The 19,685-nt window shown below is 42.0% G+C and overlaps 1 protein-coding gene across 5 annotated transcripts; it reads right to left on the bottom strand.

The window, feature by feature from the left end:
* Positions 1-986: 986 nt before the first annotated feature.
* Positions 987-19,269, bottom strand: LOC143288451 (uncharacterized). 5 transcript variants are annotated; one of them, XR_013056093.1, is made up of 4 exons: positions 18,988-19,269; positions 16,134-16,547; positions 8,534-8,756; positions 7,609-7,716 (listed from the first exon to the last, which is right to left on the bottom strand). XR_013056093.1 is itself a non-coding variant. In XM_076596951.1 (3 exons), exons 1-3 carry the CDS (start codon positions 19,143-19,145, stop codon positions 7,518-7,520), a joined length of 771 nt encoding a protein of 256 aa, XP_076453066.1. In that variant the 5' UTR covers positions 19,146-19,269; the 3' UTR covers positions 7,366-7,517. The 5 variants fall into 5 exon arrangements, 3 of the variants coding, with proteins under 3 accessions (XP_076453064.1, XP_076453065.1, XP_076453066.1); XR_013056092.1 differs by lacking the exons at positions 8,534-8,756; positions 18,988-19,269 and adding an exon at positions 987-5,378 and having other exon boundaries at positions 6,139-7,716; positions 16,134-16,271; XM_076596951.1 differs by lacking the exon at positions 8,534-8,756 and having other exon boundaries at positions 7,366-7,716.
* Positions 19,270-19,685: the final 416 nt, after the last annotated feature.

Genomic DNA, 19,685 nt, shown 5'->3' with positions numbered 1-19,685 from the left:
AGCTGAATGTGTGTGGTACTTTACTTATGAATAGAAAAAAGCAACACTAATTCAAACTGTATTTCAAGCAAGCTGAAAATGGTAATTTGTTGCTTTAAGGTTGGGATGTGTTTGTCAAAAACATGAATCAAGTGTCCGCAGTAATCATTGTGGAAGGACATGCTGAAAAATAAATTTTAGCAGTCATATAAAATGTACTTTGATGTTTAACTCTGAATCAAATGTTGCCACCACTGAAGTAAGTTTCTTAACAGCAAGTCAAAGTAATGCATGGAATTTGTGTACCCATCTATACATGCCTGAGGGACATTAAATGTACTTTGATGTTTAACTCTGAATCAAATGTTGCCACCACTGAAGTAAGTTTCTTAACAGCAAGTCAAAGTAATGCATGGAATTTGTGTACCCATCTATACATGCCTGAGGGACATTATGCTTGATAACCAATAATTGTGATGGAAAAACTAATACACTCCTCTCCCCTGACGTATACAAACATAAAAAGTACCGTTTTGTTGTGATTTAAACGATGTGCCATGAAAAAAAAAATTATCACAAAATAAAGAACTTAAAATTCAAAATTATTCTTTGATTTTTAATAAGACTAAGAGGAAGTAGTACGTAACAGAGCAACTTTAAATTAACTGCAAGTATTTGCACGAAAACTTTCAGTCCAAATTAGTCATCTATGAAGATGGTTGTCTAAAACATGATTAAAAATATCATATTAAATTTGTTGCAAAAATTTTGTAGAGGAGTTTGGTAACTTTCACTCTCTTCCACTTCCAGTGTCTTCACGGGATCTTAAAATGTGATGCACAATTGGAACAATAGAACTAGAAGGGTCTTTATCAACTAACTTTTTGAGAGGTTTGGTTTCTGTTCCACTTGCTTTGCAAACAAAATATCAGTGTTTTAAGTTTACCATGCACACACAAACTCACTCACACACAAACAACCAAATCAAGGTGATAACATGCTCCAAGTAAATGTGTAGTTTACAAGTTTATATTGCACTTTAACCTTCACATTCAAGCCATGACACAACAGAAAACTATATATTACAGATACACAAAAAAACAATTATCCAACATTTTATTTTTCACAATATACAGACAATGCCATCATACATGAACTTGATCAATGGACATCCTGTATATATATGAGTGTTTAAATCATTTTCTTTACATTGTGAAAGAAACTTATACAACCTTCTGAACAAAAGTCAACTAAATTTTAGCACAGTTTCAAATTCTGTCCATATACAACATGAAATAACCCCGTACTTTTTATTTTATTTTTTTTAAGCCTGTATTCACAGTCGGACAATGTTACTTGTTACATTTAATAATGGCATCAAGAACATTGTTATAAATATCCAAATCTATAATTCACAAAATTGAAAAAAAAAGGCAAATATACTTTACACATAAACATAATAACAATTTGTTTACGACTGAAATACAATGACTGTATAATTATGAATATCACAAACTGAAAAAGACAGTTAAAATGCAGCAAATATTAAAATCAATAATATTTTCTTTAAATGTTTAATACTGTTTAAAACAACAACAACCCAAAACAAAGAAAAAAACAAATCTGAAAATTAAATCTGTCCAATATCCCCACTTGAATTCAATATATGTATACTTTGTCACTGAGTGTGAGTACACTCATTTTTCCATAAAATAGATCTCTCCTAAATTCTATTCTAATTCAATATTTTAGATGCAGCTATTACATATCATATACATCACAGGGCTATCAGGACTGAAAAACCATGAAATACTGCTCCTGTTGAACAAAAACTACAGTAAAACCCAAACCTGGAAAAGAAAATTAGGTGCAAGTAAGGAAGTACAGTGATATTCATGCACATAGTCCAACTTAACATTTCCGTCACTTTTTCAACAGAATTAAAAAAAAGCTAACCTGGACATTTACATCAGGAACATGAGTCATGATGGCTGCCCGAAAAAGAGGGCACTAGTCAGGGATACACAGGGGAGGTAACCTACTTAGGGAGGTTATCGGCCAAGCTACTTTCGTTTTCTCTGCATAGGCGGGTAGTAGTTTGCATAGGACAGGAATGTCAGACCCCTGCCGGAGTCTGCACTAGTGGGTCACGGTTAAGTCTGTGTAATTAAATTATAATTTATATATTAAATTAATAAATTGTAGAAAATTATATATAATAACACACAAAATAAATTGTAGAAAATTATATATAACACACAAACAAAACCCAAAATTCCCAACAGGCTATTCCCAAGTCCAAGGCACAAGTAAGAATCTGACATAACAACTCAAGTTCTGTGTTACTGTTTCTTATCACTTCCAGAGAAAATGGTAATATTAATGTTTGCACACACATTCACACACAACCAAATCATGGTGCATAAACACACTAAGTTTGTCTTCTCAATCAAATATAAACTACACCAACCTGCTTCCATTATATGACTAAATATACCAAAACTACTCTGAATGGATTATAACTAAATCTTACATGACCATCCAACCTATTTTAATCACACACACTGTACTGTTACAGCATTGAAGGAAGTTTAACAGAATAAGCCATTGTGGCACTGGCCCCATTTTCCAAACCTGATACACAAGTGAAAGGGGAATATATGTAATGAGACCTAAAAGACCACCACCACAAAACAAAAACAACAACCAAGAATGCAAGTTCACCACCTCTACACAGATAGGTCTCAGGAATATGAGTGGAAACAACCAGACTTGTATTAAATTCTTTTAACCTTCGCCGGACGGTGCTATTGACTATACACGGAAGACGGTGTGGGTCCGTGTGGACCCATGTCCCTCAAAGAGGGAAAATCATGTCCACCCTTCCACAGACGGTGTGGGTCCATGTGGACCCATGGCCGGCATAGAAGGAAATTTTGTGTTCATCCCTCCGAAGACGGTGTGGGTCCAGGTGGACCCATGTCTATAAAGAGGGTTATTTTAATCCGATTTTGGCGAAGTTCTCAAAATACTGCTCCATCCTGCAACAATGGCGGACAGTGGCGCTTATGTTTCCATCACAGCAGAATTTGTGTGTGTGTGTGTGTGTGTGTGTGTGTGTGTGTGTGTGTGTGTAAACTGTATGTGTATGTGTTGCATGTCTGTATGTGTGGCACTAAGGAATGTTACCTGAAATGCAGACTATATTTCTAAGGCAATTAGGCTTCAAGCAGCAAGAAAAAAGAAACATAAAAATACAAGCAAGATCAAAACATCAAGAACACCAAGCAGTAGTAAGAAACACACACACACACAAAAGAACTCAACAAGCAAGAATCATGTTAGGTCATGACATTGTGTAAGAGCCAAATACCATATCTTTACTGCATTTGGTATAGCTGAAGAACATGTATGCATTTTAGAATTCTCATGATCTGACAAGTTCAGCGTTTTTACTTTGAGCACGCACAGGAAGGGCAAAGAATTTGCATGTGGTCGGGACAAACATGCTGACTGCATTTCTGGCACCTCTGTCTCACTTTTTGATCAGCCTTCCATGAGCAGAAAAAGCAGCGTGCTTTCTTGCGCTGTGTGGGGGCAGCTTCACTTGATGTTCCAGGATCAGAACTGGCTTGCCTCTTGTGCAATGTGCTGGCAACTTCACCTGATCTTACTGTCTCAGACTTGTCTTGCCTGACCGTTTTTGCTCTTGGCATTTTGTGCCCTTCTGACTCAAGCTCAATCCTCTTGATTGAACGTTTCATCAGATCAAGAGTGCCCCGGTGCATGTTTGTGTGCATGAGACGGCGCTTCATGTGTGGCAACATCAGGCTTTTACTGATGCATGATCCTGATCTCAGATTTCGCTGTACTTTGACTACTCAGTCTCTCTCTCTCATTCTCTCTCTCCCTCCTCTCACCTTTAACTCCCCCTCATCTCAGTGTGAAGGTCCTGTGTGCTGATAAAAAGAAAAAGAAAAGAAAACAGCCAGAAATAAGCATTCTGTGGAATTATATTCATAAGTGAAATCTAGTCAACACAAAGATGACCTCAATTTTCCTCCTTTCCTTCTGATCCCCTCACTTGACTACATCCCTCACTCCTCTTGTTTCCCACCACCAGACACCACCTCCCATATGCATACTTGCCCTCGCTCTCTCCCTCCGAGTCTCTGCCACCAATGGTGGGAGGGGGGTGGAGGGGTGGGGGTGGATAAAACCACAGTCAATGAGTGTGGCAAAATTGGCACTGAGCCAAGACAGTGACCGCTTGCTCTGGCTGAGAATCCCTGACTGTTGAAATTGATATGACCAGTCACATACCCACCCCCACCTCCCTCCAGTCATCTCCCTTCCCCATTTCTTTCCTCAAACCAGCACACAAGTCTGTCAGCGGAACAGACACTACAGCAGCAGAGACCAGATGGTCAGTTATATCGGTACAGTACAAACTTGTGTGATAAATACATTTTCCTTGTAAACACACACAAACACACACACACACAGAGGAGAGGTCCTCCCAAACCTCTTAAAAATCAATAATTTCGTTTTCTGGCAGGAGTTGAGTTGGCCCTGGATGGTCAACTGGGCCAAACTGAAATCAGTAGTACTAAAAGTGATGATATCAATTTAATGTGAAATCTGCAATAGATAAATAATACAGGTGTATATGAGGGACTTGAATCACAGCCTTGGACATGATTGCATGATGTCACAGACCTTCAGGAAGGAACACTCTGAGAAGTAGCCGTTCTTAAAGCCGGGGAGGAAAACAGACGCGTATGCGTTTTGCGACATCAGTCAGACTGATGTCAGATGTATGTTTGCTGAGATGTTCCTGAAAATTTAACCCTGTCCCTGATTCTAATGTGTGTTGTTCCTGAAAAGCAAATTTGGGGGTAGGCATGCCTGATGTTCTGTTTTTTGACCCCCCAAAAAAGCAATACGCCAATCAAGGCCTCAATCTCAACATCGTCACAATCTTGCCATTTTTCCTGGTACTGATTTTGTCTATACAAATTTGTGAAACGGACAGTGTCTTTAATGATTTTGTCTGAAATAAACAGTTTGTATGTATCATACGGATCATGCACATTTTGGGTTCCAGGGACCTGACTAGGGGGACGCTTGAAAATGTTCTTAGACGGCGTCTTTCTTTTTCCGGTCACTGGAACTTTGCTCCATCTTGTTCCGTCCTTTGCTGTATATGTGTTGGAATCTGGTGGCACTTCTTGCTCCTCACCTGACTGAGAAAAGACTTCTTCATCTTTTTCGAAATCTGGTTCATCATCACTAGAGGACTCTGCATCAGGCTCAGGTGGAAGAAATTCTTCGTCACTAGTCATCGCCACTTTCTTGTTCGTGGTCCTGGGAACTGGCAATCCGTGTTCTTTGCTCATCTGGGGTAACCAAAAAAAGAAGAGATAGGTACAATATAGCCAGATATGATTCCATAAATTTGCAGTTATGTTTTACACACACACACACACACCCTGTCATCGAAAAAAACCGGGCAACATTGTAAGCATTCCTTGGCACTGAGCCAAGACAGTGACCGCTTGCTCTGGCTGAGAATCCCTGACTGTTGAAATTGATATGACCAGTCACATACCCACCCCCACCTCCCTCCAGTCATCCCCTAAAAATGACAAGCAACAAAAATGCAGACTCATGTAAGCACTTGTAAACAACTAACCCATAAACACTAGAGCACCAAAACAGAGAGAGAGAAAGCCCCCCCCCCCTCTTGTCTCCCCAGACACATACGTAGACTACAGGCAAACATACACACATACAACAATTGAAAGTGAAAGTAGGCATTCATACCAAAATCTTCTGGGGATAGGAAAGCAAAACAGTGGGTTTCATTGGCTTTTATAAAGCACATACGTTAATCCCCCTATCCACTCCTCTATCAGCACCTGTGAACGCATGAACTACTGCGTGAGTACACCTCTGTGATTGTATTCTTCAAGCCTTTTTACGTTATTGATTAGTTTTGGCTAGCTTTGGGATGCAACTTGAACTGAGACAGAGACAGATACAAACCATAGATACAAGCCATTTCTGCACTCCCCAACCCCCCGACCCATCAACCTTATTTGCCCTAATAAATAGTCAAGTGGTTTAAATTCTAACTCAAAATGTTGATATACTCACCAAAATTACGATCTTCCTCTGCGTCAGCGCAGGTGACAAGGGCTTCAAAAATGTTGGGTCTGTCCATGACGGTATCAGAGTGACTGTCCAGCCTCCATGAGAGATACTCGTAGCAAGGAGAGAACGTGGGAAAAACCCGCCGCTTCATCAGAACTTGTTACTTTCAGAAGTGCCAGTATCGGTTTCAGTTTCTCTCTCCAGCATGCAAAGAGGGGTTCTACAGACCTCCCCATCGTCGCCCTCTGTAGCCAAAGGTTATAATTTTCCTTCTTTGCGAGCCATGGGTCAACACGGACCCACACCGTCATCAGTGACTAGTTAAAATGTCACCTTTAATTACTTTTTGAAATTTTGACCCATATTTTCGAAATTTTAGGACAAGGAGGGGATTTGTGTGTTTGGAGCATATCTAAACTTTCATTGAAAAACATCTATAAATATACGAGATATCGGCATTTAAAGACCCTTCTGGGTCCACATGGACCCACACCGTCCGGCGAAGGTTAAAATGAAAAGAAAAAAAGTTCCAACACATGCATGCATGAACTAAGGAAAATCAAGTACCTAAAGATAAATGACTGAGTATGAATGATACTGACAACGACAAAGGCTTCAAATACCAACATCTGGGAACAAATGTAGGTCAACAAAATCATCCTGCCAGACCATACTGTCCATGTCTGCACAGGACAGACTGACAGGAGATGGGGAAATGTCACACTCACAGCAGGAAGAGCAAGCATCCTCTTCATTTTCGGAAAAACCAGAATCTGGACTGAGACAATCAATGTCACAAACCTTTCCTTTGCTACACCTGTCTGAGTGGAGACTCAAAAAAATGCTAGCATGCTGGGGATCTTGTTCAACGATGTTGTGATGCCCAACACTCTGTGTCACAAAAACCTTGTCAGAAATGGTTGATGTGACAGCCAGCGGCTGCTCATTTGGCAACACCACGGTGCTTATGTTATCAACTGTCAACAATCCCTCCAGAGACTCAAGCATTTCCTTTGACAAATAAACTGTTGCTTCACCTTGGGTTTTGCTTGTATCACCGTGTGCAGAATAAACAGAGGAACAGATAGCAACAGGCATCACAGTGGGATTCATCACAGTGGAAATGTTTGTTTGCTGAATATGGCTGTCAGATCCTTCATCAGCTGCCTGGCAGTCTGCTGCAGGGGTGTATGTGACATCACTATCTTGGTGCACCTCATCCCAAATTATGTATTCACTGGAAACGATCTGAACACTCTTGAGGTCTTTGACATCCTCTGAAGGATCAGCAGGCAAGACCTGGTCACTGAACTGGGACTGCAGTGGACTGCTGTACACAGAAAAAACAGGTTCCACTTTATGGTAGTGGTGATCAGCCTGGATCACTTCTTTGATGGAGTCCACATCTGCTGCTGTGGACCCCACCATGGTTCTGTCAGGGCTCCACACTCCACAGTCTTCTCTGAACCCAGGTTGGCCAACACTCTCTGTGCTGGTTCCAGATGCTCCCCTTTCCATGACGGTGCTGGACTCTTCCATTGCGGCGCTGATTTCTTCCAGTAAATGCAGGAGAGTATCAGGCTGAAACAAACAAGGCAAACTATGAAAAATAAAACATTTTTGAATTACTGAATGAAAACTATGCAATAGTAATCAATGCTTTTCAGAAAAAAATCTGCTGGTATGTGGCTACTGACATCGTGAAGTGCTGATATTAAGAAACTAAAAGTTTCTCCAAACCAGTATTCTGAATTATTATACATAATTCTTCCTGCATATGAGGTAACACGCAGGAAAGATGTTTCTCCTGATTCTGTTGAGACAGAGGGGTGAAATAACCTTGAACACATTTCATTAACTGTTCTGGCTGATGGTCAAGATGATCAAAAATGAAAAGCAAACAAAGAAAAATCATTGGTTCAATCATTCATTTTTCCATAATTAAGCACTTCATGGCAGCAAATATTTCTTACTATATATGTATACATGTATGAATATGTATGTATGTATGTATGTATTATATGTTTATGTATGTCACGATACATGTATGCATGCAAAAGGAAATTTTCTGTCTAAAATTACGTTTAAATAACATACTTACCGTGACCCAACTAGTGCAGACTCCGGCAGGGGTCTGACATTCTTGTCCTGTGCAAACTACTAGCCGCCTATGCGGAGAAAACGAAAGTAACTACGGCCGATAACCTCCTGGAAGTAGGCAACCTTCCCTTTGTCCCGCTGGCTAGCGCCCTCTTTTGACGGCAATAGGCCATCACCAGCGCAGCGAGCAGGGAGAACAGGAAGCGGGGAGGACGGGAGGGTCTTAAATTTGGGTCACGGTAAGTATGTTATTTAAACGTAATTTTAGACAGAAAATTTCCTTTTTAATTACACATACTTAACTGTGACCCAATTAGTGCAGAATAGCTCGACAAGGTGGAGGGCTCGCCTGTTCTACTGTCTCTGTGCTGCGATGGCCTGTTGTGCAACTACCACAGAAGCGATGCCTCTTGAGCCATCATTCCGCAGGTGTGCGACGTCTCTCAGGTAGAAGTCGATGAAGGTGGCAGGGTTTTTCCAGTAGGCAGCATCCATGATGTCTTGCAGCCGTGTTGAGTGTGCTAAGGCAAGAGAAGAGGACCATGCTCTGACTTCATGTGCTCTGTCTCAACCCTGCACCTGCATATAAGCCTTTAATCGCATTGACTATCCATGGAGACAGAGACGTTTGTCGCTAATGTCATAGGGATGGTCCAGGTTCCAGCTAATGAAGAGGCGTCGTTTGGACGATCGGAAGGGACGCGACCTTTTAAGGTATATGCGCAGGGCCCTGACCAGGCAGCGGAATCTGTCCTCATTGTCATGGGCCAGTACAGAAGAGAGTGGTTTGATGAAAAGAATGGGAGAGGGTGTACTGGGAGTTTGATTTTTGGCAAGAAATTCAGGGAGGAACCTAAGTGAGATAGATCCGTCCAGCTCAAAGGCTATATCTTGTGTGATGCCACTGAGGGCATGAACCTCACTACACCGCCTGCCTGAGGCAAGGGAGATGAGAAAGAGAGTGTCTTCATGGAGAGTAGCTTGAAAGGAGCTATAGCGAGGGGTTTGAAGGGCGCCTTGTGGAGGTATTGTAGGACCAGAAAAAGGTTCCAAGAAGGGGTCGGGAGGGATTTACGTGCGTGACTGAGGGAAGCCCCTCGGACCAGTGCCCTGAGCAGTGGGTCATCTGAGAAAGAGGGCCCACCCAGCTGCCGAAGAGTGGAGCTGATTGCAGCGCAATGGACCTGTACTGCAGAGGCAGAGAGGCCTTTGGAGGAGGAGAGGAAGGCAAGAAAGTTGGCGAGATCCAAACTGGATGGGTGTGTGGGACTGACTGAGTGGGCTGAGCACCAGGAGAGCCAGCGATTCCAGTGTGCAGAGTAAACACCTTGAGTGCCTTTGCAATGTGACCTGCACACAAGGTCAGCTGTGTCATCGGAGGCGCCTAGTGCTGACAGAGATTCCTGCACAGTAGCCAGGTGTGTAGGTTGAGAACCTCTGGGTTTCCGTGGGGAATGCCCGAGTGGGGCTGGACTAGGGAGTGTCTGCCGATGTGAAGGCGGAGTGGGGGAACGTGAGTGAGGTGGAGAAGGTCAGGTAACCATGGCTATGCTGGTCTCAGACCGGCTGAAGAGTTGAGTGTGACAGGGTCCACTCCGTTTGGAGCACGGTGTGGAATCTGCTGAGGCAATCTGCTATGTTCAGCTTGCCTGGGACATGTCGTGCTGTCAGGTGGATGCTGTGCTCTTGACACCAGAGGAGGACTATCTCCCTCTGACAGGCCCTTGACTGAAGGCTGGGGCTCCATGATGGGGTAGCCTGCCTAGGCTAGAAACCCCTGGAAGTGTCTCATTGGAAAGACAGTGCTTGAGAAGGAATGCCCATCTGTAACCACAGCAGTGGTTGTGTGTTGAGGCTGAAAGGATCGGGCAGAGAAGACCAAGTGCAGAAATTGCTTTCAAATGCCAATTGTTTGAGACGTTGATGCTGGATCTCTGTTCAAGCAAGGTGATGGGGCGAACTAATGTGCTTGAATGCAGCATCTGCCGTGTCGGTATGAGTGGGCAGAAAGGTACGCCCCTGTGGGTAATGAACGGTTCGTTGTGCTGTGTGAGACGCATCCGTCCTCGTCAATATGCCTTTCTCCCGAGTGTAGAGGAAAACTAGGGAGGAGTGGAAGAGATGGACTTAGGGTGATTGTCTCCTGCCCAGTAGGCAGCTTTTGGGCCCACTAAAACTTGGAAGGCAAAGACAGACACCCTTCATGGGAGGGCTGGCTAGGATGTAGGGCCTGTGTGGAACTGTTGTCACAACCACAGTGGTGCAAACCAAGGGTTGTTGTAGGCAAGGGGGGGAAGAAGGGATGCCTTACAAACTTGGAAGGAATGAAGGGCATGTGTGTCCGGAGTGGCACCTCTAAGTTGGACTGCCTCATCCCTCCTTGTGCCAGGTTAGGGCATCTCTAGCCCTGTGGGTGATTGTTGTAGGCAAATGAGTTGGGTTGCCTTGTCCCTCTATGCACCAAGAGAGGGCATCCTTAGCCCTGGGGGTGGGAAGGGAGAGTGTGTTGGTCCCTAAGGACCAGCCACTACTGATATGTGAAGGAGCATACATTCAGGTGTGAATGAGGCAGTTTTGTTTGCGAGTGCAGCCGTCCTCCGAAAGCAAGGAAGGGATGAATTTATGAAAATGAATACATATATGTGCAAAGGGATTATAAACTTCCATAAACTCAAGTGCTGATATCAGGAATATGCCAGTGACATGACAAGAGATCGAGTCAGGAGAAATGAGCGGCTGTATAAGCATACGTGTAGCGTGCACAGATATACCCAAGTATGCATAATCCGTAATGGAAAGGAATCTGTGTATGCACCTATATATAAGAGATGTACATATGCATATGAATAAAGTGCCAGTATGTAGACACAGAGAGATCTGGGCATTGTGAACAGAATGACGCAAATGTAAGTGTGCCTATATAGCTATGTAGGGAATCTCAATGAATAGATGTCAATGAATAGAGATATAAATAAAATTGTACATGTTAATATGAAAGTTGTATGAACCTATCCCGTAAGCGCACACACGTGTATACCGAGGGATAAGTATACATCTATACGTGTAAATAGAAATGTGTATAAATGTAGCAAGATATCGTATATATATAATTTAAATAAAAAAAAATTTATTATTATTATTATATATATATATATATATATATATATATATATATATTTTGTTTGTTTGTTTTTTGGTTTGTTGTTGTTGATTTTGATAATAAATCAAAAAGAACAGAAGGGGAAATACTGTGATTTATTTCCTGTTATTGTGTCTAACAAGAAGAGAATGGTAATAGGGTTGGTTGCCTGCAGAGGACTGTGTGCAAGTGTGGAGGAATGAAGAACCCAAAAGTTCAGTGGCCAATAGCCTGAGAAACAGCAAGAAAGGTGCAGTTGCTATGCAAAGTTGTGTAAATCCACGAATGGGCATCAGGACCCAATGAGAAACCGAAAAAACATCGTTGGTGGACAGCACGGGGGGCAGGAGTGACTTGCTGTGTTGGCGAAAGTAATTACAGCGTCAACCGCCTTGGTTACAAAATACAGAGTTGCCTCCCTTGGCGCCGATAATCAGCAAAAAGGATGGTGTCTTTAGAGCACATATCCTCTGGTGCGACGTGTCCTCGCTGTAGAGTGAGGAGTGTCAAGCTGCGTGTGAGAGTCTGTGGTTCGATGCCACCGTAACCGACACAGGTGAAAACGGCTGCAAGGGGAATAATTATAATGTCCCTTAGTGCCGTGGGCATCCCTACCCGATAGCCATCAGACGCGAGACGGTTGGGGCATGTGGCATGACGGCGCCGTAATCCAGTGTTATGGGTGTCGTGGACGAGGGGGTGGTAAGTCCGTTGGCTTGCTGTGGGATGTGCATCCCCCTGAAGCTGAACGGCGGTCCAACCTCGCGAATAGCTCATGCGAGAGGACCGATGTTCAGCTGTTGTGTGTTGACGAATAAAGAGATAGACATGATTGGCCCCGGCAAGCACTGCCGAGTGGCAGGATTGAGTTATCAAGAAGCACTCTGATGTGGAAGTGCTGATATTAGTCTGAGTAACAGCTGACGCCAAAAGCAGAGTTAGGCGATGGGGCAGAAGAATCCAGCACTGCCGAAGTTTAATGGGCCGTGCACGTACCTGCTCTGTGGGCGAGGGATGGTGCAGGCACAAGGTGTGGCACCGGGAAGCAGAGTGGTGCATAATTGTGCAGCAAGTAAGCAATGAGTTGCTGATTGTTTGGTTGAGCAGCTTGCTGAGACACCACTAATGGATGGGAAACAGCAGTGTGGCAGATGGGGTCATCACCGCATAGCTTGGTGGGACCATGCACGCACCCGCACAGTTGGCGAAGAGCAGTGCCGGTGCAAGGGAAATAACTGCGGTGGTCACCGGCAAGGGTGCCAAAGCAGGGGTTGCCTCCCTTGGATTGGGGGCTCCGGACAAGAGGTTTGTGGGGGGATGCACGCGTATGGGCGAGCGTGTCCCTAGTGGTCCACCTTTTCCCCTGCACCTGGGGAGGGCATCCCTATGCGCCTTGGTCGCCACTGGATCCGAGACGGTCGAGGCATGCCGCGTGGGGGGTTGCGTGATCTGATGTCATGGCCGCCACCACGGACGCATCGCACATAAGGCCCAGTCTAGCATGCGGATCCAAAGCAAGCATAATTTGTGTGTGTGTGTGTGTGTGTGTGTGTGTGTGTTGTTTCCCCAAAAGGATTGTGGCACATTCAATTGGTGCAACTGTGGGTATGGTAAAAGAGATAGAGGAAGTCGACTCGTGCACTGCCGACTGGCAGGGCCGAGAAAACGTGGATCGCATCGAGTGCGTTCGCGGATCGATAAAAATAATATTAAAGCCAACACTGACCTGAGTGTGGGGCAACAAACCTCTAGAAGTCACCAGAGGAGGTGTAGGAGGTGGTGGAGGTCTGGAGTCGACCGGAGGGAGCAGAGGAAGTGGAGGAGGCGGTGGGTTGGCGTTGCTGAGAGGGCCAGAAGTAGAGGGCCCAGAGTGTCAGCGAATCGATTGCGATCGCGCCTTAATTTTCGCGCGATCGCCCAATTGAGCTACATAATTATGTGACCTGGTTGGAGACATAATCAGACAAAAAACAAGATCGCCAGAGAATCGACAAACAGACAGAAAATAAGAAAAAACTTAGCCGTATGAAGAGCACAGAAACAGGAGTCATGATGGCTGCCATCAAAAGGGGGCGCTAGCCAGCGGGACAAAGGGGAGATTACCTACTTCCGGGAGGTTATCGGCCGTAGTTACTTTTGTTTTCTCCGCATAGGCAGATAGTAGTTTGCACAGGACAGGAATGTATATGTTTACATATATATAATGCATGCATGCATGCATGTATGTATGCATGCATGTGTATGCATGCACATGTATGTGAAAACTTGGCTAAAGTCAGAATTAACCATTTTTGACATTATGCAAGTACTTTCAGGAAGTTTACAAACCACAGATTAACAAACAAAAAATAGAATTAGTCTATCATAATTTTGTTTCTATATATTTTTTCGAAGTTTTTGTGTCTGAAAAGAATGACTGGAGAATCAGCTGATGAAAAAAACATACATTTGCCTGCTTGTAACATTAGAACAAAAATTATTGTGAACATGTGTATGGTGTCAAAAAGATTCAGAATTAAGTAAATTATAAATTTTTGTATGAAGAAAGCACAGGAAATTTCATATTTTCTTTATGTACTCAAAGTCATGAATGGCGAGTGGACTTCAGCTTCAGATCCCAGGTCAAAATAACATTAACTGCAGTCATTAAGTGTACTGCCACATCATCAGCTGACAAAATTTCAGAAAAGCCTTGCCTCAAATGCACTGAACATTGCAGCTTAAGCGAAGAATGTGTGCAGCAGGTACAGCGCATGCACCTGAAAACATTAAAATTACTACGGTTTCAGGCAGTTTTATGCTAAAATACTAACTGAGCAAAGATAAGAATTCAAAGATGCGAAATCTTGATTTTCATTATTTTGACCCTATTGACATGTTTTTGTGCACAGCTAATAGCTGGCTGCACATTGTTGGGTAGTGGTCAGTACCAGTCAGTGTACAGTCAAAACTCAAATGCAACAGGTCTTGTTGCATAAACTAGATAAGAAAATGCTACATTCTAAAAACTTTTCATCAGTGATCAGTTGTGGCCGGAAATGATCAGAAGTGGTCAATTAACAGTCAAACCCTGTTACGAAGTCCCAATACTGCTTGATCATGACAAAAAAAAGCACACAATGTGATTGTGAACAGTTAGACAGTGGTCAGCACCGATCAGTTAGCAGTCAACAACCTGCCAAAATGTCATAATATGCAAAACAACAAGACCAAAAAATGCAATCAAAATAGTGGTCAGCGGTGGCAACTAGTAGTAATGGTCAGCAGTAGTCAGTTGTGGTTAGCTAAAAGTCAAATCCTGTTCAGAACTTCATTTTTTCACTGAAACCTTATTTTGTCTGCTAACAGCTGACAATTAACAATGTTCTAACTGCAGAACTTTGTGATGGTTACAAAGTATTCAGACTTCTCAGTGGTGAGCTGTTGTCAGGCATGATCAGGCAGCAGTGAAAAACCTGCCAAGACATCATAAAGATGCAAAGAAATGACAAAACAATGCAGTCTGAGCACTTTTAGTTGTGGTCATCAGTGGCAATAGGCTGGGGGAACAGAGACATGTGGGGAACATAGATCTGCTTGAAACTGAAAGTAATCTGGGAGAATTTAGGCATGGTGAACATGTACTTGGTGAAGATAAGGAATAAGGATGACCCCAATGACTTGCCACAATTTTTTTTCTTCACTTCTGTTGTTCTAAACACTGAGCACAAGAATACACTAAACAGCAAGCTACTCAAAGGGAGGGTGGGGGGGTGGGGGGTGGGGGGTGGGGGGGGAATCATCATCCTATTTTATGAAGACAAATTCATATTGATATGTGCAGGTCAGAAAGAACTGCAGTCCAAAATTGGATTACATTCCATGACTGCCATTTTGAAACTTTCCATGAAAGGGTCAGGTTTGATAACCCTGTTCTTTTTTGTTGAAAAAAAGAAAAGCAGAGTGAAAATGATACATAAAACATTTCAGTTAATGCAAACCCTTGGTGTACATTAATGTGTATATACACACATGCCCAAAATGTTTGTTTTTTGGATAATGTGTCTGTGTTGAAAAATGTTAATAAAGAATGTGTAAAATGTTTGTTTTGTTGACAATGTTTAAAAAAAAAAAAGTGTTCATGTTTGTTTTGTGGAGAATGCATTTGTCAAATAATGTGTGTTAAAAAAAAATCTACTTGTACAAGTATGAACTTACAGTTGTTAAAAACCAAACCTTATCCCTATTCCATGAAAGAAAAAAAAATCAGTCACATTTCACACACTAAAAACAGGTAAAAGGATAAATGTTCAGCTCACCTGCTTCCTATTCTCTGTCCCTTCTTCCTGGTCCTCCCTCCCTCTCTCCAAAGAACATTACTCATGTAAGACTTATTTCTATTACTGGATTAGTCATGAAGGAATAATTTAGCACCATCTCGTTTCCAACATCTTTAGCGTGTCTTCAAACACCACCTGTCAAGTTTAATTCAGTAATTTAATTACTATCATTTTAAATCAGAATAAAATGTAAGTAGTGTGTGTGTGTGTGTGTGTATGTGTGTGTGTGTGTGTGAGAGAGAAAGCGAGCGAGCGAGAGCGCATGCATTCACATACAAATGTGTGCGTGTGTGTGTGTGTGTGTGTGTGTGTGTACATGTGTGTGGATGGGTGGGGCAGGGGTGGATAAGTATAAATGTATTATAGAAATTAGAGTTATCACAACTATAAAAGTATAAAAGAAATGAAATTAGAGTTATCAGAACTATTTGAGTACTAACCTCAAAGTCAGAGCACAGGAAGCGATCTGCATTATCGCACAAGACAGTTCCTGAATGTGTTCCTTCGGCAGAGAAACAATGAGTGCTGCAGACCCAGGGCACTCAGGTTCTGTCATGTATGGCAATGCAGTGTTGTCCACCTTTCCCTCTGGCAGTGACGTGTACAAAGGCTGTTGAAACAAGGAAGATGGAGAGGCAACAGCTTTAGGGGTGGGAGCAGATGCCACAGAAGTTTTACATTTCAGATGCTGGTTCTCTTTCTCCATGCTGGCTTTGTTACGCTTCAGCTCTGCATTGTCCTTCAAGAGCTGCTCTCTTTCTTTCATAAGTTCAGCAACCATCCCTTCAAGTTCTTCCAATTTTGCTTTCTTCCGGTCACGGGCAGTCTGAGCAGCAATGCGGTTCTTCATTTTCCTGCATGATGATAAAGCAACACTAAAAAGCACCCAGCACTTAATTATTATAAACACACACACACACAAAACAACAAAAAATAACAACAAAAAACCACTAAAAGTTGCTGTGGTCTTTTTCTGCTAAGTAAGTCTTTTATTATTTTTTTTCAGTTATATTTTTCATAATGTCTACCCCAATACAAACACAATCTAAACAGGAACTTAAAAAGATTCTGAATGGTGGTTGGTTGAACTTGCTACTGTCATATCTGTGGCCGAAGAATATATAAAATCAACTTCTTCAGTGCTTTTTCTGAAGCTCAAAGCACTTTTATGTACAAAACTCATTGTTCATAAACGATGAAATAAAACATCAATAATTTACATTCTCACTGCAAACAGACAATGTAACACACCTCATCCAACTCACTGCAAACATGCTCTGCTCACCCAGTCTCAAACATACTTGTGTGTACACACAAAACATTCATACTCATAGCATGGATAAAATGCAGCTTGGAACTGTGGTGGACAAGGATCATACTGTTTAAACAGATATTTGTCTTCAGATAAAATTTGAGAAAGGTTTATGGTGTATCTAAACTCTAATGTTAAAGGGTGTTCCAGATGGTAGGACCCTGAAAGGAAAGTACACTGACTGAAGGATTTTGTTCTGTCAAACAGAATACAGAAAATGTGATTATCAGTAGGAGAACAGAGATTCTGAGATGGAGTGTAGTGACAAAGAATATCAGAAAGATATTCACAGGGGTGTACATCCACATAGACAACAATGGGACAAACGTCCTGAAGCACCCCAACATTTTGAACATTTGTCCTCTTCAAATCGAGATGGACAGTGAAACCAATCGGCCAACATATTTTTTCCATATCAAGTCTGAAGTTTATAATCAGCTATGATAAAAATGAACAAAGTATAATCACTCAATATCACTCTCAGTATGTTACAAATTTTTTTTAAATTCCTGTATTTTGAAGACACTTCACTAGTTGTAAATGAAATATAAGACTTAAAGAATATGGAAAAAAAGTTTTTCATACAATATGAAAAAGAAAGTTTTTCTCAATGTGTTTTTTCCTGTTGTCAAGTCTCACTCCTTTACCACTTCTCCAAGACATTCTGTCAAAAACTGATTTTGAAAACAGCATATATTTTTCCGACAGGCTCTGTTCATTTTCATATTTTTCATTGATGTGCATTTTACTCCTGTTTGAAGACTTTCAAAAACAAACTGAAAGTCTTTGTTTACAGTTTACAATCACTGATGTTTGTTGTCACTGCTGTGGTCACAGCAGTTTCTTGTTCGAAACTGTTGGACCTGAATGTTCACAGGGTTGCATTCTGTTGTCATTCACTCATTGTGCAGAAATCTAGCCAAAGATCTCTGATCCCCTTGGAAACCCATGCTTTCATTGTGATGATTAAGAAATGGCCCGAAAGCAGTCTTTCCTGTCCAGTGTATGTGCTGAAGACATAACGACTGGTCAATCAAATGCAAAGACATTGGCTGAAACTACTTTGATCATGGTCGTATCTAAGTAATTTGGGGAGGATGGACTTGTAACCAAAGTTTGTCACACAAGATGTCCAAGTTAACAAAGAAATTACCCTGCTGATGCAAAAGTAATGGGGCATTTGTTCTTTTCAGCAATAAAATGATCAGACATTCTCAGCCCTTTACTATTCTGTCTGATGTCCAGTGCTGATGTACACCTCTCCTGTATTCTGGGTCAGTGCTAGTGAGAGATGAGAAGCCAATTGATAAGAGTTTGTACAAAATCCTGGATTGAATGGGGAACCAAAGAAGGTATTTCTGATGGGGTGTGGTATGTTTGCATTTGGGTAAAGTCAGATTTATTCTCCCAGCATTGTTCTGAACAGTTCGGAACATGTGGAGCAAGTACTTTGGGTTGCCTGTGAGGAGAGCACTGCCACAATCAATCCTGGAGAGAACAAGAGAGCAGACAAGGGTTTTGGTTTATCAATGGCAAACAGTGACAAATGGTGCTTATTCTCCCAAGTTCTAGGCATACCCTCCTGCAAACATCTGAGATGTATGCACTTTGAAGTTTGAAATATACACCATATAAATACAGCTTTGTAAGATTACAGTTCAGGTTTTCATCTTTAAAGTTTCTTTTGTTTGTTCAGCGTACAGGATTCGCCATGAGCCCCATACATGAACAGATTATTTATTATTAAATTTTATGCTTCAATCTACATTAAATAAAATCAAAAATACAATTAAGTTTTTAAGTGCTAAATTATTGGCACTATTATGCCGTGACTTAAAAAAGAAAACAAAAAATGGTTCTCTCTCCATCTCTAATCGAAAATTACTGTTCACATGTGATACGTTTTGTATTATCAGTCTACCTCGCTGTCCTTTTTTAAACAAGACATAGGCAGGTCTGGATCATGCGGATGCTTTGCTTACCTTCTCAGCATCTTTTCGTTTGCTGACAGATGTGTTAAACGTCGCCGTTTCTTCACGGGACCACCACCATCCGCTACACAGTCGATTTTCGCAGGGGATATATTAAGATTAGGACAACTGCCAAGAGTGGTGATGACAATTGCTTTCTGGAAAGACATTTTCGTTGACGATGACTGAGCTCAGTTCGTCCACACAAGAAAGAAGACATTCGTCTCAATTGATTCTCTCCACAGCTTGGCTGACAGACTTTGTCGGGCGTCTCCCGCAATGTTTCTGTTTTGAGGCGTGTTCTCCTCCGATTGGTGCTCAGTCGAGTGGTCTTAGCTTTTGATTGGATTCAGAGAAGGTCGTTCTATTTTTAGAATATCACGTACGTCGGGAAATGATGAAATAAGCCTGTAAAATCCACACTTTGCCACGGGGAGCTGGGGGCTTGGGAGTGGGGTGGGGGTGGGGGTGGGGGAGGGGACGGGGTAGGGAGTCCCGAATGTGCAGCAGTTCCTTCCCATTAACCTGAAAATATATATTTTTTTTTTGGATCAGTGCGAGGTTCTTTCCAGGTTTGTGAGGCATGAACCTGGGGATAAAAAAAAAGAAGATAAAAAAACAAAATAATCTTTTGGTATATTTTTTTCACCTTTGTGTTTCAGTTTCCTGAAACATCTTTTTCTTTCTTCTTAAAAAAAAAAAAAAAAAAA

This window comes from Babylonia areolata, chromosome 12 (genome assembly GCF_041734735.1).
Source record: "Babylonia areolata isolate BAREFJ2019XMU chromosome 12, ASM4173473v1, whole genome shotgun sequence".
NCBI lineage: Eukaryota > Metazoa > Mollusca > Gastropoda > Neogastropoda > Buccinidae > Babylonia > Babylonia areolata.
This window is presented reverse-complemented; position numbering and strand designations above follow the sequence as displayed.